This window comes from Mauremys reevesii, linkage group 23, assembly GCF_016161935.1.
Source record: "Mauremys reevesii isolate NIE-2019 linkage group 23, ASM1616193v1, whole genome shotgun sequence".
NCBI lineage: Eukaryota > Metazoa > Chordata > Testudines > Geoemydidae > Mauremys > Mauremys reevesii.
In genome coordinates, this window is record NC_052645.1 from 16,083,789 (window position 1) to 16,110,470 (window position 26,682).

The 26,682-nt window shown below is 48.1% G+C and overlaps 1 protein-coding gene across 2 annotated transcripts; it reads right to left on the reverse strand.

Moving 5' to 3' along the window:
• Positions 1-644: 644 nt before the first annotated feature.
• Positions 645-17,233, reverse strand: CAP1 (cyclase associated actin cytoskeleton regulatory protein 1). Of its 2 annotated transcripts, none has more exons than XM_039511521.1 (13): positions 17,081-17,233; positions 9,982-10,094; positions 9,370-9,470; positions 8,581-8,658; positions 6,616-6,759; positions 6,442-6,527; positions 5,195-5,300; positions 4,895-5,072; positions 3,993-4,183; positions 3,632-3,755; positions 3,440-3,522; positions 2,793-2,936; positions 645-2,031 (listed from the first exon to the last, which is right to left on the reverse strand). In XM_039511521.1, exons 2-13 carry the CDS (start codon positions 10,082-10,084, stop codon positions 1,948-1,950), a joined length of 1,422 nt encoding a protein of 473 aa, XP_039367455.1. In that variant the 5' UTR covers positions 10,085-10,094; positions 17,081-17,233; the 3' UTR covers positions 645-1,947. The 2 variants fall into 2 exon arrangements, with proteins under 2 accessions (XP_039367455.1, XP_039367456.1); XM_039511522.1 differs by having other exon boundaries at positions 9,982-10,107; positions 17,081-17,225.
• Between the last annotated feature and the right edge of the window lie 9,449 nt (positions 17,234-26,682).

A 26,682-nucleotide genomic window follows, 5' to 3' on the forward strand; every position in this document is an offset into this window, starting at 1 on the left:
GAGACTGGGTAATATCAGTTCTAACCACATTCCTGTCCCTCTGTCAGGCTACTTAGGTTAATACTAACAAGCATAACTAGTTTAAGTAAGGCCCATAGAGTGAGGACCACCACTTAGATTTAAGGACACATGCTTGTAGAAATAGGGGAGAAGATAGCATTACAGCAGGGGGAAGGGGTGCTGGCTCATGGGAGGGAGTGGGTTCTGGATTAAGTTTTCAATGATTATTAAAAGCTTTTTGATAGTTGTCGGCTGACTAGCTACTGTTGTGCACTGGTTCAATGTTGATTCTCTTTAATAAAGAATGTTTTACAGCTGCCTAATGAACTAATAACCTCTCTTACTGCCCTGCCAATGACAGATTCCCTTCCTCAGCCAGGGAGCTAGCAGCATGAAGCTGAAAAAAAGGGAAGTAGTACTAGGAGTGTTAGTGCTTTCCACTTAGTGTCTGGTCCTGCAATAAGCTTTGCACCCACCCACAATTCTGATCTACCCACTAATATAAAACCCATTGAGCAGCAGGGGGTGGCAGTGGGGGCGTCAATCTGCATTCTCAGCAACCTGAGGGATGTTTTTAGCAACAAGAAGTTTCCTAGCTGCACTCCAGTATATCCCTTCTGAACAGCAAACAAGGGCTAGTGTAATGAGCAGGTTGGCATGAACTTTATTCTATCTTCCATATAATTTTAAGTACATAAGAAAAGTTTTTTCCCCACAAGCCTCAGGAGAAGATGAGTACAAGTTACAGGACAGTCTCAAAATAAAAAAAAAATTTGCATATTTTGTGAGTTTCATCCTAGAGAAAAAACCATTGACAACGTACAGAGGAAATGCAGTCAGATATGCAGATGTCACCAGAGACAAGGAAACATGAAGGTCAAGCATGTACAGCTCCCTTTATGGGTCAATGCAGGCCCTGGAAAAGAGGCTGCAAGCCTCCAGCAGAGTAAAGAGCCAAGCAACAGGGGAAAGGGGAGAGGCTGAGAACAGTTTCACATTCTATAGTAACTAAGCATGAGTGAGAATGAACAATGGGACTGACTTAGTCGAACTCTTGTTTACAAAACAAATACTGAATTTGGAATGAAGAAGCATCCCTCGCTAGGAAGGAGAGACAGGTTCAGAAGAACTGTCTTGGAAGACTGAACTTGAGTTCAGCTGCTTAGAAGGAACCCCTTGGGTGAAGATCCCTTTTGGAGAAGGGCTCATAGGGAAGTGGACACTTCAGCTTCTAACCCTGGACAGACAGCAGAGTAGATCATTTACTCCAATGCAGTCTTCCGTGGCACCTGTTTACTGCAAAGCTCCCCATCATGGCACAAAGAGAATTACACGGAGCAAATAGGAGCGTTGAAAGGGAAACAAGGTGGAATGCTACACGCCCAGTCCTCAGCCTTTGGTCCAGCAAAGCCATTCCCCACATCTTGTAATGCCACTGACTGATTAGTACACATAGCTGAGTTAGTAGCAGCTCCCAGTACCTTCCTGAAACACACCTGCCAGCTCAACTTACCAAGCTGGGAACTATGGACCCTGATAAGGACACCATTAGGTCAATTCAAAGAGGGACAACATTCCTTTCTCACATGAACAATTTGTCTGAAGATAACACAATACCAAACCCATGGAACAATCTGAAAGCCAACCACCCATCCTGGCTCTGAAGTTTGCCAGAAGTCAGACGCGATTGATTGGTGAGGTTAGATCTGACAAGAGGGGGATGATGCACCTTCCTGCTGATAGATGCAGAAGATCAACTGACCCGCCACCCTACACCAAATCCCAGCCCGAGGTATTTCAGTGAAGGCAGGTAGCTGTGTCTCTCAGGTAGAAGACAGAGAAGCAGTTTGAGAGCAGAAAGGTACAGGAAATCTAAGAGAATCATCTGAAAGCAGATTTGTCCCACAGCCAGGGCAAGGGGAGGCACAAGTCCCAATGCCATTCTGCTTAGCCAGCAATTTCCGTCACGCTGGTAACCAGCTTCTGCCCATTCCACAGGGACTTGAACTGTTCAGGGATAGGGAACTCGTTCTGGAGGGTGAAAGAAATCTGTAGTGAAAAGTCTGGTTTATATGAAAGACTAGAGACTACTCTTGTCCCGCCTAGCCTGACAAACCTAGTGGCAGACAAAGAATCATTTGCACTTCGCTAGGAAGCTACTACCCCCCCCCCCCTTTCTGAATTGCTCTGTAGTGTTTTGAGCAGTGCAGGCATGTCATTTGGGACACGGACAGAAAGGACGGACAAAATTTGATTTGAAATCCAAATAAAGACCAAGAACTGGTTTGGTGAATAGATGCTAAATTTAGCAAGTCACAGCTTTTTCTAGAAGATTAAATTGAAGAAGTCTAAAGTTAATATCACACTTTGTTACCATTGCCACATTTCATTCCTCAATGGACCTAGGAGGGTCAAGGGTTACTTACAACAACAGCGTCTTCATAGCGAGCGCCATCTGGTTAGGAGCTACTGAATTTGGCTTCAGAGAAGACAGATCAAGGGAAGACACCTACATCTTAAGTTTGATGGGTTTCAAGAATCCATCATGTAAAGGGTGGAATCTGGGGCAGTATCTAGCTACCAGAGAAGGGCTCTATTGGCAGGTCCTTCAATGAACATCCTTCTCTGTGAGGGGTTAGTTTTTGTCTCAGTAAGACAATGGAACAAAATGTGACCTGAAGCAATGCCATGCTTCTTAATCGCTCTGATTCCTGCCATTGAACAAGCCCCGCCCCTCTGTTCACTCCACCCCTTACAGCTCTCCACTCATTTTGGGAAGAGGAAACACTTACAAAGTCACCACTCTCTGTGGGGATGAGGACGTTCATCTCTGAAGACTTGGCACTGACAATCTCACAGTCTAGGGAGCTCTTGCTCAGATACACGTGGCATCCATCTGTCTTGTTGATGGAAATTGTTGGCACTTTACCCATTACCTAGTGAGGAAAACAGCAGGGAGGTGGTTACAGTAGCATCCGCTTATCCCAGGGAACCGCTATAGTTCATTGCTTTACATTATCCTCCAGGGATTAAGTCTTCTACACTGAACTCTACCATATCTCTGGAGGGAAGCAAGTATTAACTTTGTTCCACGGAAGGTCAGATGAAAGGCTAATGGAGGTTGAGCAACTTGGCCATCACCACAAATCAAATTTTGGGATAGAAATTAGAACAGACTCCTACCCTCAGCCCCTTGCTTTAGCTTCTGGATTACACTGCCTTCCTTAGGGTGGATAATGCTCAGTATGAGGAGTTTGTTTTCCATTCTGCAACCCTGTTTAGACAGCTTGATCCAGTGCTGTTTGAAAACCCCTGCATGGAACGAGTTCGATGTGTTTTCTAGAGATTGTTACATTAGATTGTGTCCTGCAAAGTGAACCTGTAAAGGCACCACCGCATAACGCAGGGCAGAGTCACAAGGAAGGTTGTGGGTAGTTACCTGAACTTTAATGTCCCTGCAGTTTATGATCTCCACGATGCCCACCACATCATCAAACACCAGACCTAGCTTCTTACAGTTATCTGCAGGGGAGAAAGAAAAGAGCTCATAGTGCTACAACCCCCTGTCCAGATCCAGCCCTTTGATGTGCCAGCATACAGAAGGCCAGCCCATTTGGACCACAGCACTTACCCACAGTGATGGAATTGATTTTGCCCTTGACTTGAAGTGTACTGTCCGTGCAGTTGTAAATATATGCTACCTGCTTCAGCTCTGTGTCACTGATCACCAGGTTGGAGGCCTTCTCCTGGTTTTCCTGAAAGGGGGTGACAAATACCAGTTACTCTCGTTTCCCTAAAGAGCTACAGAGTGAAGTGTGGAGGTGTCACGTCACCTTCTCTCCTCTGAAGAATTCACAAGGCTGCAGAGAGGGCTTGTTCCTTCAAGCTGACACCTTCTAGTTATTTCAGAGGAAAGATGTTTGTGGGCCATCTTCTGCTATTGAATTCCCATCACTCTAGCAGCCAGTCTGGGCTGTCACATGGACACTCACCACTCTCCACTTCTTGCCCTCCAGCTCTAGCATTGCCGGTGCCTTCTTTGGGGGTGATTTTTTGGGTGGGTTAGCTGCACAGGCGGGTTTGGGAGCGGTGAATGGTTTGGGTCCTGTTCGGACAGGGCCACCTTGATTCTTCAACCCTGGGTTCTTGTGAGTCTTCATATCATCTGAAACATGTTTCAGGGCTACAAGAGAAACCGCTGTTACTCCAGACATCGTTTGGCTGGATAATGCTAAGTTACTAGGTGTGCAAGGTCCAAGTTTAACAAGTCCCAGAAGTCAGCAGCTATTACAAGAGCAGTCTGCTGAACTCTTTGAGGACCCATAAAACAAGTTCTCTGCTTCAAGAGTTTATAATCTACATTGAACTGGGCAACATGAAAGATTGCTATGAAGAAAGGGACCTGGAGGAAAGGTAAGTGCTTTTAGCCTTTAATGATATGAGATTGAGAGCTAGATTTGAAGTGTGATGTTTAGAACTAGAGCCAGAATTCCACAGCTGTTCCACTCTCTGTAGGGAAGATGCAAATCTAGGACCAAGTTTTCATGAGCTTTGGTTCACCCACATTTCACTGGGTCACTGAACATGCAAATGGTAATGTGTGTGCAGGTTTGCACATGCAAAAGTCTCCTCCCCCACCCCCGAGCTAGTTTTTAAACTACAATATCCTAACCATGCTCTTTTGTATATCTGATGGTCTAAGCATTCCAAGCCCATTCATCCTGGGAATGCTATTAAGTAAGAGAACTCTTCCTGCTTCCCAGAGGAAGCTTTTTAGGGTTTGCAGATAAGTGACGCAGAACCCCATCCAGACTTAACCTAGAATGTTTTCTTTCATTGACCTACTAGCCAAATGGCTTCCCACCACCAGCCTTCAGTTGCCCAGTTTGCTTACCAGAGGTAATGCCTTCTCCCTGATTGATCTGGGCAAACAGCGCTGAGCGGGAAACAGAGTCATCTGAACCGGAGTTTGTGGGGCCTGGAGCAGGAGGCGGGGGAGGACCAGGTGGTGGAGGAGCAGCACCGGCTGGGGGTGCTGCAGGTGCATTGCCCACCTCTTTTGCTATAGGACCCTGTAAGAGATGCCCGAGAGGGAGTTAAACTTGTGTGATCGCTACTTGATGCAACAGTCCCCGGTAACATTAGAGTCCCTAGGTTATGAAGTACTGATTGCCAACATACAGTCAGCACTCACCGTTTTGCTCCAGGTCAGCCCAGTGGTGTGATACTCTTTGATGTATGTCTGCAGCTCTGCCCAGATACTCAGATAAGCTTTCACCCAGTCCACATGTTTCTTATCTCTAAGGGGAAAAAGATCAAGACAAGCTAAGTAGTGCAAGTGATTATCTAGGAAAGATCTGAAGCCATGTGGCTGTAACTGGATCCTTCAGTTTCCCTGTCCCCTAGCTTGCAAAGATTTGGAGCTGAGTAGCAGCACCAATGCAAGGACAGCGCAAACGGCTATAACCCCCAGCCCTGAGGGCTACTGTGCACAATTAGACGTGGGGCGTTCGGGTCAGTAAGCCAGTTACTATTGAATGCCAGCCCTCCGCACCTAGTCAGAGGTCCACAGACTGCAGAACAAAACACTTGCAACAAACTAAACCCTACTGGGTGATGCTCAATTGGCATAACATATTGGAAAGATGTCTTACTGAAAAAAGCCAAGAGGTTACTGGATGGAGTGGACACACAAGGGATGCCAATGCACTTGCTCCCATCGATTTGCCCAATATCATAAATCTAAGAAAACCTGTCAAAGTCAATATATTTATGGGAATGTAGCTGTTTCTGATGCTGAGGTGTATTAAACACACCCTGCCACTGCTAAAGGAAAGGAGTGGTATTAAGTTTACTAGGCAAGACTTCAGAGATGCCTTGGAGGGGTCATCCTTCTTGATGGTTCCGCTTGCATTAGGGCTTTGTTCACAGCTGTCTGATTTCCACATTCTGGAGACTAATGAAGGGGCTAGGGCACTAGCTAGGACTTGGGAGACTCAGCTTCAATTCGCTGCTCTGCTACAGACAGCATGCGTGACCTCTGGCAAGTCACTTAGTCTCTGTGCCTCTGTTCCCCCATCTGTACAATAGGGATAATAGCACTGCCGCACAGGGGCGTTGGGAGGATAACTACGTTAAAGACTGAAGCACTTTGTGGTCTACTAATGAAAGGCTCGTACATAAGAACTAGGTATTGTTTAACTTTAAGCGACTTGGCTGAAGCAGGTAGGGTTCTCAGCTTAAACGGTGCATTAGTAAGGTGCAATACCAGACCAGCACAGCAGAGGCTGATCTCTGGAACCAAGGTATTTTATTATCTTAATCCTTCAGGACTGCGTGCTAGGGGGGCCACATGCCCCTCCACAGTTAGATCAAGGAACTTAAGTTTCAGTATTCAGCTGTCTGCATCCCTCCTGCTTTGCAGAGCGAAGCTGAACCTACACATCCTTGTATTCCTTGAGGATCCGGTTGGTGTAAAACATGGCCGCATCTGTCATTTCCTTCACGTAGGGGCCAGGCTTTGGGGCCTAGAGAAGACACAACATATTAGAACCAGGGCCTGTTGCAGCAGCAATCCCAGCCTCCCCCACCCCAAGGACCCACTGTAGTCCTTACCATAGCCATCCAGCCCAGTGCCGGGATGCTCTCACTGACAGCTGATAGGTGATTGAACAGTTTGCTGCCACGATTTTTCTCCCGGAAGTTCTGCACCACCTGGATTTGCTCTGAAATGGGTTTCAGTAGCGTTGAGAAGTTATTCTGCAACACAGAAGGGGACGGATGGCAAACAGACAGCCATTGTTAGATGGAATCTAGTTGGCACAAGCCTAAGCTACAGCTCTTGAACAAGCTTTGTGTTGCCAGTGTTCCAGTTACAGCCCCCTCCATGCTCCTCCTGTAGTGAAGTCAGAGTTTTGCGTTGGACTAGTGCTATGGAAGCATGCCAGAAATTGTGACTAATGCAGAAGCCAAGAGGCACTTTGAGACAAGTCTAATCAATAATGAAGACGGGAATAGCCTTTTAGAGATTCTGTAGTATTCAGATGCTTTTCAAATTGCTTTGTCGTTTTGGGCACACGTTTCAGGTTCATTACAAACCAAGTTGCTCCTGTATCTAAACTTGACAGGGTGAGTTAAAGAGAAAAAGAGTTGGACTTCTGTGAATTCCATTCAATTTTTTTTTTTTTACGCTTTAATATTCACAAAGTGTCTTGCTCTAAGGTGTCTATTCAGAGATTTGGACATAGGAGATCAGTTGCTCAGAAGCAGCTTTCCCAGGTCATTTGGTTGGTCTGCTCTACTACAGGACAAACTTTAAGAGCATGAACCATAGCAGAGATGGTCCCATGGACAACCTCCTTTCCATTTGTGATCATGCCTCTCACTGCGTCAGCAGCGATATATACGGAGTAGAATATAGGCAGATTTTTTTTTAAAGCTCTTTAAGTGCAAAGAGTGTTGTGTCTTTAAGAAGAGTCCGTTTGCGCTCTTCATTTGGTTGTTCTTTCCTATCTGCTCAGTTGCAGATGGAAAGGAGGAACGCTAGCGCTATCGGCCCACCAGCAAGTACTCCTGGCTACGGTTTGGGAAGCTCCGATCGAGAGCCATGATCGGGTAAGGGTATGCTTGAGTAAACAAGCTTTAGAGAATTCAAGAATTTGGCATCTGAAACAAGGGCATGCCTGCTCCAGAATTGACTAGACGTCCTTTACAGAAAGCTGAAGGCCTTCTAGGCAGACTTCTGTGTCGTAGGCAGTCTGGTTTAAGAGGGAAGCAGAACCCTGAAGCTGAACTGCGATACTCTACTTTGCAATGAAAGGGGAAGCAGCACAGAAATCCTGACATCCTGAAGTAGCATGAGCAGAGGTGGTAGTTCTCCCACTGGGACATTGCAAGGACAGGCAAAGGTGCATAACGTATCACTAGAGAAGTCGAAGTATAAGTAGAAGAAAACCAATGCATGCAGGATCAGACTCCCCTCCCAGGCAGAGAAGCTGCAGCATGGGGGGAATTGTTGATCTGCTTACTAAGGAAAACTGACTTTAAGACTCTAGCCATTATTCAGGTATCACAGCATCGAGCCAGCCAGACACCTATGCTACCTAGGTAAGAATCTTCATGTAGTGCTTTGAGGACTTACAAAGACTGTATTATGCTAAGTATTGTCTGCTCAATTCCCATGTTAGAACAGGTTCTGTTCTGTAATTCGTGGCTTAACAAATAGGAACTGCATCTAGTATTGATGCCAAGTGAAACGTGAGCCAAGTACCGGCTGTCAGGTATGAGAAGGAGCCACCTGTGCATTGTACAAGCTTAGGTAGTTACGGCAAATCCATAAAATACTCAGCATTTTCTACTAGTTTCAGTGAGTCTTGAGTCAGTTTCTGGAACTAGACTCTGCACACGCTATTCTGATCAGAGGAGTGCAAACTCATGGACGAAGGAGTCACCTCCACTCCAGATACGTTTCTTGAGGAGCAATTTTAAGGGCCCAGATTCCTCAGCTTTTGCTGTTTTCCTCCCAATTAGCCAAGACCTATGCAGCTCTGAGTGACCAGTGTTAGGATTCTCTAGACTTACCCCTGATGGCTGCTGATATTGTGATGCTGTCACCAGGAGAACCCTCTCAGTCGTCAGGCCTGTATGGACCATTTCAGCCTTATAAGGAAGCGGGGGAAAAAACAGTTACATATTGTTTACACAGACAAAAAGGAAGCTCCAGTGGTCAGTGTGCTAGCCTGGGATTCAGGAGATGCGAGTTCAAGTCCCTGCTCCATCACAGATGTCCTGAGTGACCCTGGGCAAGTCACTTGGCCTCTCATGGTTTTAGTTTCCCATTTGTAACATGCGGATAATAGTGCTTCCCTACCTAATGGGGCATTGAAAGGAAATATATACTAGATTGCGAGGTGGTCAAATACTATGGTAAGGGGGGGCCACAGAACATAGCTAGATAGAACCATGTAACTACATGTAGATATCAGGAGTATTTACAGGGACCAATTCATCTTTTTGGCCTCCCTTGCATGGTCTGGTTGTGAAGACAGCCGATTCTGGGCCATCTGGTCTGGTTTTAATCTCTCCCTGTTCTTGGAGAGACGTTCAATGGAAATTGATGAGTCAGGATAGACAAGAATTTACCAAATACTGAAACTGGGCAGTTCCGTTCCTCCCTATTGTGTATCCCTCTAAGTGGGTAGATGGAGATCCCTGGATAACCCACGGGAGATCTCCATCTGTGTTGGATCCTCCAAGGTCAGTGCTTTGCTCTAGGGAGTGGGGAAGAACTTCTCTTACTCAGCCCTTAAAAGTCTAGAGTAGTGGTCAGCCATATATTTACAACATGGTAAAAGGAAGCTAAATCCTTACGTGTTTCTGAACGTCACCACCAATATCTTTGCTGATCTTCATATATTCTGCTACTGGACCAGCCAGGAGAGTGTCGAAAGCTTGCACATACTCAGCTATTCCTGCAGAAACAGAACAGAGCGCAGCGTTAAGGGCTAGCAGATGGACTCAGACTGGAAGTATTGGGGAGTATTTTCAGCAAATGCTGCCACCCTCCTTACACTGAAGTTTTGCAGAGCACTTTGTGAGTAGGATTGTGCAAGTCAGAGCGTATATATGGCGGCGGCTGATCCTCAAGCATGCAGATGGATGCTGGTCTAAACGTACTTTTGTGTAAGAAAGAAGTAGCTTGGCTGTAAGGAGACAAGGGAAGTAGTGCACCCGCAGGAAGCTCTGGTTTTAACAGTACAGTAACCACAGGCCTCTCCTGCATGTGTGTGTAGGTCTGTATGTTATCTGCGTGAAACTCACTTCCCCTCCTGGTACAGCTATTCAGGCTTACACAACATCAGCTTGCATGCTCTGCAGCGCATTTGCCTTCCAGAATCGGTACTTTCAGTGTCCAGTACAATCAACATCAAACATACAACGTGTTCAGTATTGATGCAGAGATTTTCAGCAGAGGGTTCCTACCTTTGGAAGGGCCATCTCCATACATGCCAGGGCTTTGGGACACAGCTTCCAAGCGACCCACAGCCTTCTCCAACCGCTCAACCAGGCTTTGCATATCTGTCATTGCTCACCACCTGCAGAGACAGACTACTCACAATTAGCTCCTCGCACACATCATCAACGGAATGCTCAATAGTCTGATGGGCTTACTTAACATTCTGAATGTTAGTCATTCCCCAATCAGACGGGGAATCTTATTCTAGCCTCACATCACCCAGTTTAGGCATTTTAGACTCCGTAGCACGCTTACCCATTGTTCAGATAACTCTTTTGATAGCCCAGCTGCCAGAACCCATCAGAGGGCTCCATTGGCCAATCCATGATGACCAAATAGTGTCCACTGCATAGTAATTCATAGCACATCCATGCTAGACTGACAAGGAGAACTTCCAGATATTTTGCTGTAAGCGCTCAGATACCATGGCGGTAGGTGAGGTGCAAGACCCTGCACAGAATTTTATAGACTATAGGAAAACTGACCACAGCTCTGATTATGACCATAACTGACTTCTTGTACGATTGCTATCAAAGGGTTGGTTCTTTTTCTACACGTATAATGGCTTCGCTAGGAAGAGTTAATTGCAGATAAGATTCAGTGGTTTTGAGTCCGCAAATACATTTGAGGTGGCCACACCCACCCCTGAATTCCAAGACTCCAGCAATGTCTCAACCCACAGAATTAGCATGCTAAACCAAGACATGCTCTGGCACATGCCAAGACAAGCAGCTGCACAAGAGAAGAATGCAAAGCTGCTTCTGAAACAATGTGTCCCCTGTTAATACTGTCTGTCTATATGCTGAGGGAACTAGTCTCCCAGCGATGGACCAGAGTAATTTAGGCACATAAGTCATTTAAGCTTCTCATTTGGAGAAGTATAATAAAACTTTCCTGCCCTGCTCAGCACCAGAGAGCTTCAGAATTCACCCTCTGAACATTAACGCAAAGGGAATGCAGGGAGGGGTCAGCAACCAGCCAGCCACACGCTTCCATCTTATCACCATACATTAAGACATTTTGAAGCATGAATCATGCTTGCAGCCTGAACACACAACTTCCTTTTATTGCAGACGGCCTCCAGAGCTCAGAACCTTAATAAGAAGAATTTCACCTTCAGTCACTGGTGCCAACATACTCCAAAGGGAAACTAGATTTGTTCGGCTATATTTAAAAAGCTGAGAATAGATCCGCCTCGTACAGCAGACTTGGATTTTAACCAATTTTGCTTTTTGTTTGCAAAGCCTCCCAAGCTGTGCTATAAAATGTTTATTTTCCCCTGTCCCATGGATGATGCAGGCCAGATCCAGCATTAGTCACAAGGAACAGTGATGTCACTAGGAAAAACAAGGTCACTTTCATCCCTCCGTTCGTATGAAGAATCAGCAAAAGAACCACTGAAACGCCGGAGAAAGGAGGATGGGATGGGGGTGGAGTGCAGGGGGGGCGGGGGAGGGTCTGATGCAATGTTCCACCCCAGCATGTTTACTCAACTTCAGAGAGGAAGAGAGCAATTTCCTCCTTGGAACAACATCTCCTCTAGTTCACTATAGAAAGGTGATCAGCAGCTATTAGGCAAGTTACAGCAAGAAAGAATTTAGAGAAGTTTGAGGCACATGTGTGATGTCTATCACGCCGCCTACATTAGTGATGAACTCTCTTCTATTTCCTAGGATGCAGGGTACCAAACACAGGATCTAGGTGCTCCACCTCAGCAGGAGACCCCAAGTACACATGAATCTCACTCTGTCCAAAGAAGCTGCAGCTCTTGACCCCTCCCCTCCCACCTGTATTCCAGAAGGAACAAAAATAACCCCCCCCCCCCCACCGAAACCTGCCATCAGTTGTGGATGCTGCACTCCAGAAACTCAGGGAAGCGAGTTCCACACATGTTTTAATGAAGCACGTTTCCAAAAGGATCTCAGGTTTACAGAACAGCAAGCAGACAAAGCTGCCATTCTGCACCACTGATCCCCACTCCAGTCCATATGGGGCTCTAATCTGATCAGACCCGTTACCCTGAGTCTCCGTCTGTATTTCAGATAGGGATTATGGATAACATGAACGAGCCCAGATGGAGGGCAGTTTCCAACCCTGAGGAATTCAACATGTTGCAGGCCTGTACACAACAGAATGCACAACACCCCTCCCAGGTGAGCTCCTGAAACCAGAGCGATGTTACCAAAGTTCCCCCAGAACTTCAGATGGACTCCCTCATTCCCACCACTGAGCTGTCAGAATCTTCTCGGGCAGCTTGTAGCCTGTGTCAGGAAAACCCTACATGCATGGCATTTGAGGTCACTTCTGTGAACCTAGCATCACATAACAGATGGTGAATTAATTTCATCTTCTAGTTGCGATAGACATGGGTACCCTCCGCATTAGGACACAGCTTATAAAGTAATCACTTTGATTCTGCTGCCACTGCACCAAGTGATAATTGCTGGCCATGTGAACTCCAGAAGGAGCCTGCTACACTTCTGCCAGCCTTCACCAGAACTACCTAGCATAGCTCACTCTCTTCTACCCTCCAGATGTAAATAGCATCAAGGGTGCTATTTAAATGAAGACATCTCATTATACAGACAAGAATCATACTGATGTTGGTAAGAATAGAATCTGCAAACCAGACACTAGAAGTCTGTGAGGGGAAAAAAGACCGTACTATTGCACTGGTTGAGCAGTCATCTAATATAACATGAACTGCTGAAACAAACTGCAATGATAGAATCCACGATTTATAGATTAACTTGGTTCTCTAAAGCTCTCTAATGCAACGAGATACAAACAAATAACTGAGATTCCACTATCTGTAACGGGGGATGGTAAATTGAGACATTAGAGATCGTTTTTGTTCACTGCAATCTGCGTGTCCTGGATAACTTCAAAGTCTTTCCGAACTGAAATCTTAAGTCACACACCAGGGCTAGCCCTTCGGATAACCAAGAGTTTGAAGTTCAGAGAAGACTCCAACATTGGAGCAATATTCCAGAATTTAGGTTTACGTCTTGTTTACATGGGAAGTTTTTCAGATGTTGTTTTTCTGTTAATAGTTACAAGTCAAGTCTTCAAGAACCAACTATAACTAGTTTCAGCTCTATTAGCAGGCCAGTTAAGAACTCATGTTGAACCGCCACACATTTTACTCTGGCTGAGAGATCAATCCACCTCCAGAGTATCTGAAAATATTTTTGGTTTTAAGCTACTCGCCAACATTAATTAAGATAATTTTCTCAGGGCCTGAAGGTAAACACACCCTGGCACAGACATAGGCCTTCCAGCTATACCTAGCAATCTGCCTTGTACAGGACTCAAAACAATAAGAGGCATAACTGCTAATTAATCCAAGGAAAACAATACTGCACCGGAGGGGTTTTTCTATTTTGGGACACATCAGTCAGGGATTGACAGTCTTTCTGATAACCAGACCAAGACCAGTGCTTAGTAAAGTTAACAGGTCCGGATATAAAAGTACTTTAACTTGGCAGGTCAAGATACGAGACTTTAATTTTGTTGTCATCTAGTTTAAATCATTTTTCAGTATAACTGAATGTTGGTTTTATAACCTCTCAATAGTCCAACCTCTTAGAGTTAGATGTGCACCTCTGTTCAGATTCACTTTTTGTAAAGTATGAGACGTGTGAGCCTCATGTTGCCAACAGCATTATGAGTACTTCCTGTTTCCACAGTCCCGAGGAGCTAAAATGGGACAATTAAGTTGAGAAAATACAAGACTAAGTTGACACACTCAGCGGACCTGCTCAGAGATTTCATACTACTTCCGAGATTTGTATCTTCTAAAAAGCTTAAGAATCTGTTTCTATCTAGCTGTTCAGTACACCATTTGAGTCAGGCTTTACTCAAAGGAGAGCAAAACAGTAATCAGAGTGACTGATTTAGGGTCTGACACATCCTGGGAGTTGCCAAGGCTAGCAGTGAATACACTGCTACTGCTAGTCCCTGATGGCTGCCAAGACACAAGGTTCTCTAGTCTAAATACTTTTTGACATTAGTCCTGAAATGAAGATATTTAGGGCCAATATCTCAGAATTACAACTTTTTATTTCTGATTTAGAAAGCTATCCCATGATGTTCTGTTAGATACAAGAGATAAAGTCAACCACCTATTCAGCACTCCTGAGAAACAACATCCACTGAAGTTTTACCTGGATAAAAAGTGCCAAATAAACTTAGTAGAAAGAAGGGAGAGGGAGGGATAGCTCAGTGGTTTGAGCATTGGCCTGCTAAACTCAGGGTTGTGAGCTCAATCCTTGAGGGGGCCACTTTAGGGATATGGGGCAAAATCAGTACTTCGTCCTGCTAGTGAAGGCAGGGGGCTGGACTCGATGACCTTTCAGGGTCCCTTCCAGTTCTATGAGGTAGGTATATTTCCATTTTTTTTTTTTTAAGTTGTGTTAATAGAGTGAAGTGATTCTGTTCACTAGAATTACCTGGCATACAAGATTTGCACTTTTCAAGTACCTTGCTACGTTTCCTGTCAGGTTCAATAGTCTAGCACAGATTCCCTCTTTTTAAAATCAGAGTATGTAACCTACACCTAATCCTACAAATAATTTGGAACCTCAACATTTAAGCTACTTTGAGACTGTACTAAGTTGTGTGTCATGGATCCATGACTGAAGGAGTTCCAAATATGCTTCCTTGGATAGAGATTGCTTTGTCTAAAGCTGATAAACCATGGACACAAAGGGCTCCTTAGAAGCTGAGAAGTATTCTAGAGACCTCAAGATCACACAAAGATCCATTTTAACTTTTCTCCCATTTGATTTTCTGAGAGAAGAAAGTTAACATTTGTTACAACAGGAAAGAGTGCTTTTCCAAGGTTAATTTGGAATCCTACAATCCAATCCTTCACTCTGTCTCTAATCCAGATGTTGGCAACTTCTAGCATGGTACCAGAAGCTGGCATGACAAATCCTGTGTTTTAGCATGGAAGAGACATTGCTCCAATTTTATGTGACAGTTGAGCAGCACAGTGAAGACATGATCAGTTGCATTTTGATCAGGAAAGTTAAAACTAAGATGATATCAATTTCACTGTGAAATGGAAGGGTGAGAGGAGAAAACAGCAGTACAAAGAACAAGAAAAAGGGAACATCAGAGTGACATGTAGAGAGGTACTAGTGGTTTGATGTAGCTGGCCTGTCCTTGTTAAAGGAAAATTATTTCGGCACTGCAGTACTAAAAGACATATGCAGTACTGTCATTGGAAATTGGACACAGTGCTAAAGTTCACCTCTTGTGTCTGAATAAGTCATTCAGGAGATGCCAATCTCTTTAGTCTACACCTCTGGTTTGCTGTCTAATAAGTCAATCTATCACACTACACATCTGCAGAAAGAAAAATAGCCATGTGAAATGCCCAGCTTTTAGTTTAATGACTATAGCTCAACAGTGAAGAACTGGCATTCAGAAGAACTACAGTGAAATCAAACATGGGGGGCAGAATGGGACCACCACTTTCTAGATTTTGAGCCAGATTTCACACAAGATTTTCACCATAGGATTTTTTCACCATTATTTACGTTTACTCCTACTTCAAGTCATAGAACAGTGCTAAAAGGCGGAAATCAGCCCTACGTTGTTACAGCGGTACAGCACTTTACACTAGTATAGTAAGCCTTCCATCTGAGGCCTGAAAAATGCTTTATGAATACACACAAGTTTAGCAACTCTCCTGCAAAGTATTTGGACTGTTATTTCAGTAACAGTCAAAAGGATGCACTCTTCCTGTTAAGCTCAGTTTATTTTATTGACAACAGAAGTGTTGCTTACTGCCAGCCGTTAGGGCAGGAAGTTGTCTGAGAAGCTCAAACCTCGTTTCCCGACTTAATGGATGACATCTGTAAGTAAGAGTCTTTATTAAACTGACCATAGCAAGAGAAGCGCACTTATGCATATTTATTGGTTATTGAATAGTTAAGTGACCCTGTTTAACTTTGGTTTGTTTCTAGAGTAGCAGATTTCACATACACAAGTGCTCTCCCACTTCCATGCAAACCCCTTTATTTCGAGAAAAGCAGCTCATGTGATGACTAAACAGGAGTATTCCCCCTAAGATGATATTCCCAATTAAACTTCATCAATTCTTAATGTGTGGCTAAAAGAATCTGCTCAGAGAAAGTTATTTGGTTTGGGACAGAAAGTCCTGATCTCCTTGTCGCCCCTCCCCACATGGAGCGGGGGGGGGGGGGCTGCTCCCCCCTCCCCCCGAATACCTTCCCCCTGCCATGGACCTGGGAGCAGCCCTGCTCCCACACACCACCTTCCCCCCACCCAATAGACCTGGCAGGTAGCCCTGCTCCCACCCTCACCATAGGCCTGGGGGACAGCCCCACTCCCACCCCCACCCTCAGGCATCCTCCCCACCATGGACCTGGGGCAGCCCTGCTCCCACCCCGCTTCCCCTCCCCACCAGAGACCTGGGGGCAGCCCTGCTCCCACCCCGCTTCCTCCCCACCAGAGACCTGGGGCAGCCCTGCTCCCACCCCCCCCGCTTCCCCTCCCCACCCGAGACCAGGGGGCAGCCCAGCTCCCACCCCGCTTCCCCTCCCACCAGAGACCTGGGGCAGCCCTGCTCCCACCCCGCTTCCCCTCCCCACCAGAGATCTGGGGGCAGCCCTGCTCCCACCCCGCTTCCTCCCCACCAGAGACCTGGGGCAGCCCTGCTCCACCCCACCCCGCTTCCTCCCCCCCCGAGACCTGGGGGCAGCCCTGCTCCCACCCCGCTTCCTCCCACCAGAGACCTGGGGGCAGCCCTGCTCCCCCATCCACCCTCAGGCATCTCCCCCCGCCATGGACGGGGGGGGGCTGCTCCCACACCCACTCTCACGCACGCCCCATGGAGCCCCCCCGGGCAAGGCTGCCCCAGCTGCAGGGCAGGACGACAGGAGAGCCCGAGGCCGGCCCCTGGCTGAGCCCGGGCAGCCGAGTGCCCCAGGCTGTGGGGGGCATCGGGGGCTCCCGGCTGCCCCTTGCTTCCAGCGGCCGCGCGCCCTGCCCGGGCGGGTCCCCCCAGCCCAGCCCCGCCGCTCCCTCCCTCACCTCTGCTCCGCTCGCGGCTCCCTCCGCTTCCGCCTGGAGACACCGCCCAGCAGCCCCCGCGCCGCCCCGCCCTCCACTTCCGGCCTCCGGCCTCACCGGAACTACGCACGGGGGGCGGGCCGGAGGAGTGCCACGCCCCTCTCCGGGAAGGCGGCTCGGGATTGGCCAATGAGATGGGGCGTGGTCGGGGGGGTTACCGCGCCCATTCAAGGAGGAGGGGGTGGGGTTTATAGTCTAAGCCGCCAGGGGGTGAGGTCTGAGCTGGGGCCCCCAAGGTGGGGTCTGAGCTGGGGGCTATTGGGGTCTGAGCTGGGGTTATAGCGTGGGACCCCAGGGGTGGGGTCTGAGCTTGGGGTCTGAGCTGGGGTGGGACCCCAGGTGGGATCTGAGCTGGGGGCTATAGTGTGGGACCCCGAGGGGGTGGGATCTGAGCGGGGGTGGCTACAGGCTGGGGCCCCCCAGGGGGTGGGGTCTGAGCTGGGGGGGTTATAGCGTGGGACCCCCAGGGGGTGGGGTCTGAGCTGGGGGGGGCTATAATGTGGGACCCCAAGGGGGTGGGGTCTGAGCTGGGGGGGCTATAGTGTGGGACCCCCAGGGGGTGGGGTCTGAGCTGGGGGGGGCTATAGCGTGGGACCCCCAGGGGGTGGGGTCTGAGCTGCGGGGGCTGTAGCCGTGGGACTTTCCAGGGGATGGGGTCTGAGCTGCAAATTGGCCCAGCTGCCCCCAGCCATGGAGTCTGAGCAGGGAGAGGGGGTCTTAGGCTGGGGACCTTCAGGCAGTGATGTTTGGAACTAGGGGAGGGGATGCCCCTGCCTGGGGAGGCTCCTAGGGAAAACTACCGGTTTAGACTCAGGGGAGAAGCTGAAGGATGGCCCCTGGAAGGCTGTGGAAGGAACAGCATAGGTCCGTCTCCCCCTCCCCATCATACTTATGGTAGTGCCTAGGTGCAAACTGAGACTGGGGCCGTATTGTGCTGTACAAACATAGTATAAGAGACAGTCGCTGAAGAGTTTGCCGTCCAATTAGCTGCACCCTTGCCTGGGGCATCTCTTCAGGGTGCAAGGACAGGCCCAGCTGTGCTAGGAAATGCCTAGTAAGACACTTGATGATAATGACAAAAGATGTCCCCCTAACCACCAGGGCCTGGGGAGGGATGCCATTTCCTAACCTATCTCAGGCCAAAAGCAGCAAGTCATATTACAGGTGGAACTCACGGACCTAGGCAAGTGAAAGTCACCCGGTGAGCTGAGCTTAGTCTGAAGCAAATTCAGGGACAGTGGTAGGAAACCCGGAGAAGCTCTTTATTATTACCATATGTGTTACCTTAATGAGCCTCTGCTCCCCCACATTGATGGTGGGGGGAGAGCATGGGGGTTTGCTTGTCCCTGGGGTTCATTCCCCTTCTCTGGGTGCAGCTAAGTCTTCCCTGCCAGAGATGCCTTTTATTGCTTGCTCATAATTATAGTTCTGATGAGCAAATACTTTTGGCCTTTGGAATGCATTGCATTTCACCAAATGTCTGATAATTGTGAAATAATTTCCAGAAGGAGGCAGCCCCCTGTACTGCCTCCAAGTCTCCTTTATTCTTGTAGCTGTAAAGGGCTGTGCATGCTAGTGGCGCTATTGTAATTAATCACACACGGAACTTCTAGAACACTTTTCAGCTGAGGATCTCCAAGGGAGGATAAATAGTTATCCCTGCTTTAGAGATGGGGAAACTGAGTCAGAGAGGTCAAGTGAAATCACATAATGAGTCAGGAATAGAACAGGGGAGTTTACCCTACTCATCCCCTGCAAACTGCGCTGTCTGAACATTGCCCTTCTGCAATACATTCCCAGCTGCTTCTTCAAGTCAAGGCTTTGGAGAAGGAGATGGAACTGTTTTTTAAGCCTCATTCTTGTGCATGAGGGGGAAAATATCCAGCGTCTACACCACCACTGGGACACATTGATGGGAGGGGAAGGAGGAGAAAACCCAGTGAGATCTGCTGACTTTACCACTGCTTCCTGTCCTCTGCTCTTTGTTACCATAGATGGTAACGTCTGGTGCAGTAGCCTCCCAGCAGAGTGGAAACTGAAAAGGAGCAGCCGTAATGCTCGCTCAGAGCGCCTAAATTGGACTGGACATCAGTGCTTGGCCTCCAGAACGCTTGAGTGGGGGTGGGGGAAGCAGGGGGGTTAGATTTGTTTTATTCCTAGGAATTAAGGGATTGACAGTATGTGTGTCCTGTCAATGTGATCATACCGACACCTAGTGATGTATTTCAGACCTGTCTTCCTGAACTGACAACCCTGGGGAGTGATAATGAGGATCAGAGCCTTTCTCTAGGTTGCCAGTTTAAATCCAGCCCAGCTCAGTAGAGACCAAAACCTGTTTCTGTTTGGCAGCCATGTGAAATGAGTTGGGGGAGGGACTCAGTCCCGATTCTAGTGGGACAGCGGTTCATATTCCACACAGCCCCAACACATCTGGCACTACGGTGACCAGATGTCCCGATTTTATAGGGACAGTCCCGATTTTTGGGGCTTTTTCTTATATAGGCTCCTATTACCCCCCACCCCTGTCCTGATTTTTCACACTTGCTGTCCTGTCACCCTATCTGGCACGTCTGGGGTCCCTTGTTGGCAGAAAGTTTCAAGACTGATCGGGACATGGAATTTGAACTCCCCTCTCATCCCTAGAGGTCTTCCTTTGCAGTCAGAGTTGAGGTCCATGGGGGTGAGTGGGCAAGTTTTCACTGCAGCTGCCCACACTGTACCAGTCTGGTGAATAAACAGGTGTTCATTCTCCAGAGCTGTCGTGCGAGCCACCTTGCACAGCTCACGTCACACACTCTTTTTTAAAAAGCCTTCTACACGGGGATGACCCTGCTGCTGTCTGATGCATTTTCTCTACTTCTCTTTCCCCACCTCTAACCACTGAAGATGTTTGCACTAAAACCTTCTCTTTGTTTATCTGCTCCTTGCTGCTTATCCCTCCTCTGTTTGCAGAGTAGTGAGGCATTTCCACAGGGGACCAATTAGCCTGACACAAATAGGAATTGGAAGGTGAGAGCCTCCAATAGTAATAATAATTAATAATAACTTACATTTCCATAGGGGTTCTCTTTTCAAAGCATTTTACGAATTATAGAACTAGGAATCCTTTCCTCCTAGCACTGAAGTGCCGCCACTTCTAGAGTTGAGCAGGGTGGTTTGTCAGAGCAGCAAAGGACAGAAGAAAATTTTAGCTAAGGGGCAGCCATGCTTCTGATGTGGAGACCGAGGAGATTGCCCTGACAGCACAGATCCCCTACCACCCAGCAAGCAGCTCCTGTAGAAGACGCACTGGGATGGGAAAGAAAGGAACTGGAAAAGAGGAGCCAGGTAAGGCACGTAGCGCAAGGAGAGAGGGTATGGGAAGCTGGCTTTCAGGTACTTTGGAGTGACTGGACACTGGATGATTACTGCAGATTGGTGTTAATGGCTTGCAGTAACTTTTGCTTATGACTGGTGGGTCCGCTGATTCCGGTTCACTCTGTGCAGCCACCCAAGAATTGCTACTACCAATGAATAATAAGGGTGGAACAAAGGCTAGTTTCTACGTGGTAAATCTTAGCCTTTTAATAGCTCCCTGGCTGTTCCCTAAAAACAGGAATTGCCACCTATTCACCACCCATATTTGTCTGTCTGTCTAACTGGTCTGATCTAAACCAATTCATCCCTCACCAGAGTACCTCAGTGCCAACAGACCAGACCAATAGCCCACGTAGTGCAATATCCTATCTCCAGCATTGGCTAATGCCCAAAGTTTTGGAGACAGTGAATCCCCTTCCCCGTAATGCAGCTGGTTAGTTGTTGCATTATCCCTATTCTATCCCATTTTGGGGAGGGGGAGATTTCTTCCTGACCGTAGCTGGTTATCATCACATGTTCTGAAGCATCAGGATAGATGATCATTTCTATCCTAGCCATCGTGCTTGTGGATACCGCTCTTATCCATACCCTTTTACAGTCCTGCTAAAGTCAATAAGATCCTGCAGCAGCAAGATTGACCCACAGATTAATCTGAGATTGTATTTTAAAAATGAGTTTCCTTTTATTCCTTTTAAATTGCTTGCATTTTAATGTCCCTGAGCGTCCCTCTTTTTCTGCTACAATAGGGCAGGAGGAGTAGGAGCACTTGTCACCATTCTCTATTGTGTGCACCTTTCTTACATTTCATCTCGCTTGTCTCTGCTCTGAACCAAAGCCTCCTTGGGTTAGTTAGTTATCCTCATCTGGCAGCCCCTCCCCCATGCCTCTAATCATTGTCATTGCTCTTCTCCGCACCTCTCCTATTTCTGCTATATCCTTTCTGCCTCGACTAGTATCTTGGCTAACTATCAGTTGCTCCTTTGTGTTGGAAAAACCTAGTTGTTATGTAACGTCAAGTCAAAAGCTCTGCTCATACTGGGAGCAGAACTGGGCCTGACAGATCATTTTCCGATATAATTGTAACTAGCTTGAGTTTCTTGTGGATAGGGCCTTGCTAAAGCAATAGCCCTTATCACACCTTCAAAGCACTTTATTGGCTTGTATTAAGTGCAGTATTCCATGACATTGTCACCCCCAGAGCACTTCACAAACAGTAGCTAATCCTCTCAACAGGCACTGAAGTAGGCCTCACATTTGCAGATAGGGAAAATGACCCAGGGTGATTGACTTACCGAGAATGCCCCACTGGGTAAGAGTTGGACCTAGAACTGGGGAATGTGTTACTCCAAGTCACGTGTGGAGGTCATTTGACCATGGTTTGGTCATACAATCCTCCCAGCCCAGGTAGAGAGAAGTGGTAGCTCTGCTCCACCTAACGCACTAAAAATAGCAGCGTGGATGCCGGCTGGGAGGCATGCTCCCAGCTGCAGTGTAGATCTGCTCTAAGAAACCTTTTCAAACATATGTATGACCAAATCATGGTCAACTGGCCCAAGCGCGTGTCTGTCTACCCAGGTCCCACGCTGAGAGGTGCGCTCCCGGCTGCAGTGTAGCCAGACCCTTATTGACATGGTCTGATGTGCTAACAGGCCTGACTCTCACTCTAACCAGCCAAAGGTTAAGAAGGATTTTATTCTGAGCTGCATCCAGAACAGACTGTCTTCTATCTCCAGTCACCACCCCAGACTATCATCTCAGAGCAGGGATGGGCAAACTACGGCCCGTCAGACGGTTTTATCCGGCCCTCGAGCTCCCACCGGTGAGCGGGGTTGGGGGGGGCTTGCCTCACTCCACCCGCCTGGCACTCCCCAGCCCCCGACTCACAATTCCCTTGATGAGCACCATCTTCTGGCACGCAGAGCCACGCCGCGCAGGTGCGACTTCACCGCGCTGTTTGCAGGAGTGGAAACCCGCCCCTCCGTGACAGCCCCCCCCATCCCATGCGGCAGCGCGCCCAATCCCCTCCTGGTCTCCTACGGCCCCACCCTCGAGAGCCTCGAAATCACCCAGGGGTCGCACCCGTCCAAACTAGGGTGCCTCTGCCTGTGATGGTGCCTGGTATGACAGCCTTGGTGTCACTGCTGGCAGGGCCCCTAGGAGTCCCCGGTACCACCCTGTAGAGCCCCCCCTCCCCCCACCTTGGTAACATCCCTTATAGAGCCCTTCCCAGGCTACATCCCATAGAGTCCCCCTCCCCCATCGGACTTTCATGGCCCACCATACAATTTTCATACCCAGATGCGGCCCTGAGGCCAGAAATTTTGCCCACCCCTGTCTCAGAGGCACCTCCATTTACATTCCGGTGCTTCTATTTCATTAGCAATGACTGGAGACTGCCAAGCCGTGGCATGTGGCTACATCTAACATCCTGACCACGCTTGATTTCAGTATCATTTGAGATATCAGGGGATGTAAACCTTCCCCAGATGGATTTTTGCTCTTGAGATTTTGAACTCACTTTAATGGTTCCAGATGGACAGCCCTGGAGCCCACAGCTAAACGGCGCATGGGCAGTGCTGGTGCAGGTTTCCTTGCCTTGCCAATGTGCCTCAACCATCAGGGACCGGCTCCTGGAGGTGAAGGAAGAGCGCAGCCCCTACTGAGACTGCCAGCGAGAGTGCTAATTAGTGCCAGTTGGGATGGGAGTGTTTGTAACATCGACCCTGGACTTCTAACTGGACCAAGTCCTTGCCATTGACTCCTGTCACTACGGCCACTGACCACCCAGTAGGCAGTAACTTCTCTTCTGTCCCGGTCCTTATACCGCCCTCATCACTAGTATCTGAGGCTCACATCCTCTGACTCCCGTTGATGGGCATTAGGCACCTAAATACCATTGAGGATCTGGGCCTAAGCCTACTAGTGTATTAAGCAACATGGCTGACATGTTACGTGGAGGTTGGTTCTCTCTTATCCTCTCCCCAGGGTCACCACTGAGCTAGATGAGAATCAACCGTCCGGCAGCCTAGAAGTGAATGGCTTGTGCTCCTCTCCTAGGCCTCCTAAGCTACTCTCCTCCCCAGTCCATTGGCGTTCCAGGGGGTACTGTTGGGTTTCACTGCAGATCGCCCAAGGAGGCCTCCCAACATCACTATCAATAAGGCAAGAGAAGCAGCGCCAGCGGGAAGTGTTTCTGAAATGTCCTTGTCAGGCTGGCAAGGTGGGGGAGGTAATAGCTGTCACTGGCCCGCCTTCTGTTGGTGCAAGGGACAGGCTTTCGTGCTACATGGAGGCCCAAAGAAGAGCTCGAAAGCTTGTTTCTCCCCCAAAGAAGTTGATCCAGTAAAAGCTACCACCTCCCCCACCTTGCCTCTCTAATATCCTGGGACCAGTGTGGCTACAGCTCAGACCGTGACATTCCACTGGGCAGCTCGGACAGAGAGACCTGGTCAGTAGACAGCTCAGTCCCGTCCCACGTTCTAGTTAATTTTACATGAAGCTTTGCAACACACATACACCCAGATGCCATTTCCCATTGCTCCAGCAGGTGGTACAATTCTTCAATAGTTGAACTGGTCGTTTTTTAACTGAGTAAGAGGCTTTCGCTCTCTGGGGTTTGTTTGGGTTTTGTTAAACTCACCGTTCATTGAATCGCATCTCCACCGGCGAGATGCTGTTGGAAGTTTTGGTATCTGTTTAGACTCATCCAAAACCAGGCCAGCCCTGGCAACCGGGAGATCATTGCGAGCGTGGCTGAGACGGACAATAGCGCAGAGCAGTCAAAAGAGCGTCGAGCGTTTTAATTTTCGGTAGCCTTCCCTATGGTCAGCCTTGCTAGAAGACAGACGAATCGTGCCCAACCTTGCAGCAATTTGGTCCTGAACATACTGCACCTTGTGACCATGTTAATAGGCCATTTTTATTATTCGGTGCTAAATAGCATCAGCACGTCTCTCGCTTTAAAGGCGATTGTGCAGTGAAAAGCCCTGCAGACAAGTACAGTAAAGGCAGCAGAAGGGCAGGCTTCCGCACAGCACCTTGTCAATGAGTCTTGGTGCGGGGAGGTTAGTTCAGTCTCCATGGTCTGTAGTTCTGGGCTGCTGCTGAGCCGACACATGGGCTAGGTAGGTGCTGATAATGGTGATGGGTTGTGCATTGTGGGCTCCTCTCACCTGGTTTGAATCATCTGGCTTCTAACCAGCCCTTGTAGGCGCTTGGCTACTATTTTTCTTAAGGCACCAGTAGGGACTTGGCTACCATTTTTCTTAAGGCACCAGCTCTGGCTGCGACTCTTAGGGACACCCTGGCGCTTTCATCTTCTGTCTCCTCTTTCTGTGGCTTTCCCTACACTAGCAGACTCTGCGGCTGCCGTTCATTGTGGTAGGGTTAGACAACAGAGTGGTTAAACGCTAACGGCCTGGCTACACTACAGTTCCCCCCCCCCCCCTTGGCGACCGATGATGGCGTGACACTAGCGATGAGCTAGCACTGACGCAGGCTGAGATCTGCCTGTCACCTCCTCCAGATCGCTGTCAGAACTCACCTTTCTGCTGAGAAAAACCACCAATTACGATCAATCAGAAAAAGGCATGTGTATTCCAGAACAAGTGTCCACAGGGGGAGCTAGTCTGGTTCGTTTCCCCAAGTTGGTAGGCCTTCGTTCAAGCTTCAACTTCTTGTCTCAGTCCCCTCTTTTGGGATGAGTCATTCCCCTTTGTAGTTTCAACAAGACAGAGCAGTTTTCACCCCCAATCTTAAAGTCTTACATTGATATTTGGTGCTTTTCTTAAAGCCCCAGCTCCTGGAGGCATGCAATTGTGAGAATCTCAGCTTTCATTTAAAAAAAGATTTCTGTCCCTCATGGTTGCAGGTAACAGCTTGAAAACATGGCCTGAGTATGGCCCTAAAGGCTAAGAAACCCAAAAGCAAAGAAAAAAACATTTTATAAAAAAAAACCCTCATGATTTTTAAGCCAATTTTGTGATTTTTGAATGCTTGGGGGTTGGCAATGCTGTTAAAGTGTTCCACCCCAGATATGGTTGCCCTTTGGTGCTGGGTGAAGTAATCCCTAATTAACCTAGCACGAAGGGGTGCTGTGGGGCTGCTTGGCAATTGTTTGAAAAGTTTTTGAGCTGCAACTGACCTTCTGCTGAGAGATAACATATCAAGCCTATCAGTGTTGCTTTGGATTTCCTCATTAGCACGTTGCATATTACTATAGATAACGAGCATCATGCCAGGCTTCAGCCTCGAGACAAAGAAAGGGGCTGTGTAGGGCCAGACCTAAATTGCCACTATACTTGTTTCTCTCTCCAAACACCCTGTGCTCCTTCTCTGCCCTCCCCATCCTTTCTAGGGTGTGTGTGGGGGAGCCATATGGGCTTGGGCAGGGAACTGCCTGTTACTATGAACCCCTTCAGACTTTTGCTTTTAAGGAGGGAGAATTTCATATTAACTCCTTTACTGCCCCATGGGTGTTTGAGGCATGACCAATGTTACGGGCCATGTGGGGCCCCAGATGTGGCCACGCTAAACTTTTGCAACAGAAAACTGTGTGTAAACTCAGGCATCGTTAAACGCTTGTTCTTTTTCCCTGGGAGCCATTGGCAACCAGCAGCCCATGGCCTGGCTGGCAGGTGGTGGGAGACCTGTAAGGAAACTGGGGTGGGGTGGGTGGTTGCTAAGGAGGAAAAAGGAGGTGGGGGGGAAAATCCAGCTTCTATTTGACATCTTAGTGCAGCGAATAACTCCCTGGCCCAGGAGAAGCATCAGAACCACAGAGCAGGGGGTGCGAAGGAATTTGTGCTTTACCCTGCGTTCAAAGCAGGGCACAAAAGGGACCAGTCATTAAAGAGACCGACTAAGCGAATCCTACCTCAGCCAAGCTGGGCCGGGGGTGGGGAGATGAAATCAGGGGGCCCCTGCCATTGTGAAGACAGGCTCCCAGGGGAGCAGGATGGTAGCTCCCCCAGCTCCTCTAGGCCATTTCTAAGGCTGCCTTTGATAACTGTTGCTCCTGGGCATTCGTCTGGGCCTAAAATCATTTCTCCAGAGTCCCCCATGGCCCAGTCCTTTCTGAGCCCATTCCCTACCCCGCTGTTCACAGAGCAGACATCCCTCCCACGCACCCCTCTCTCCACCTCTGCTTGTCTCCTGCAAGCAGCTCTCTTCTAATGAATGGTAAAGCCCCATTTTGCTTAGTAGCC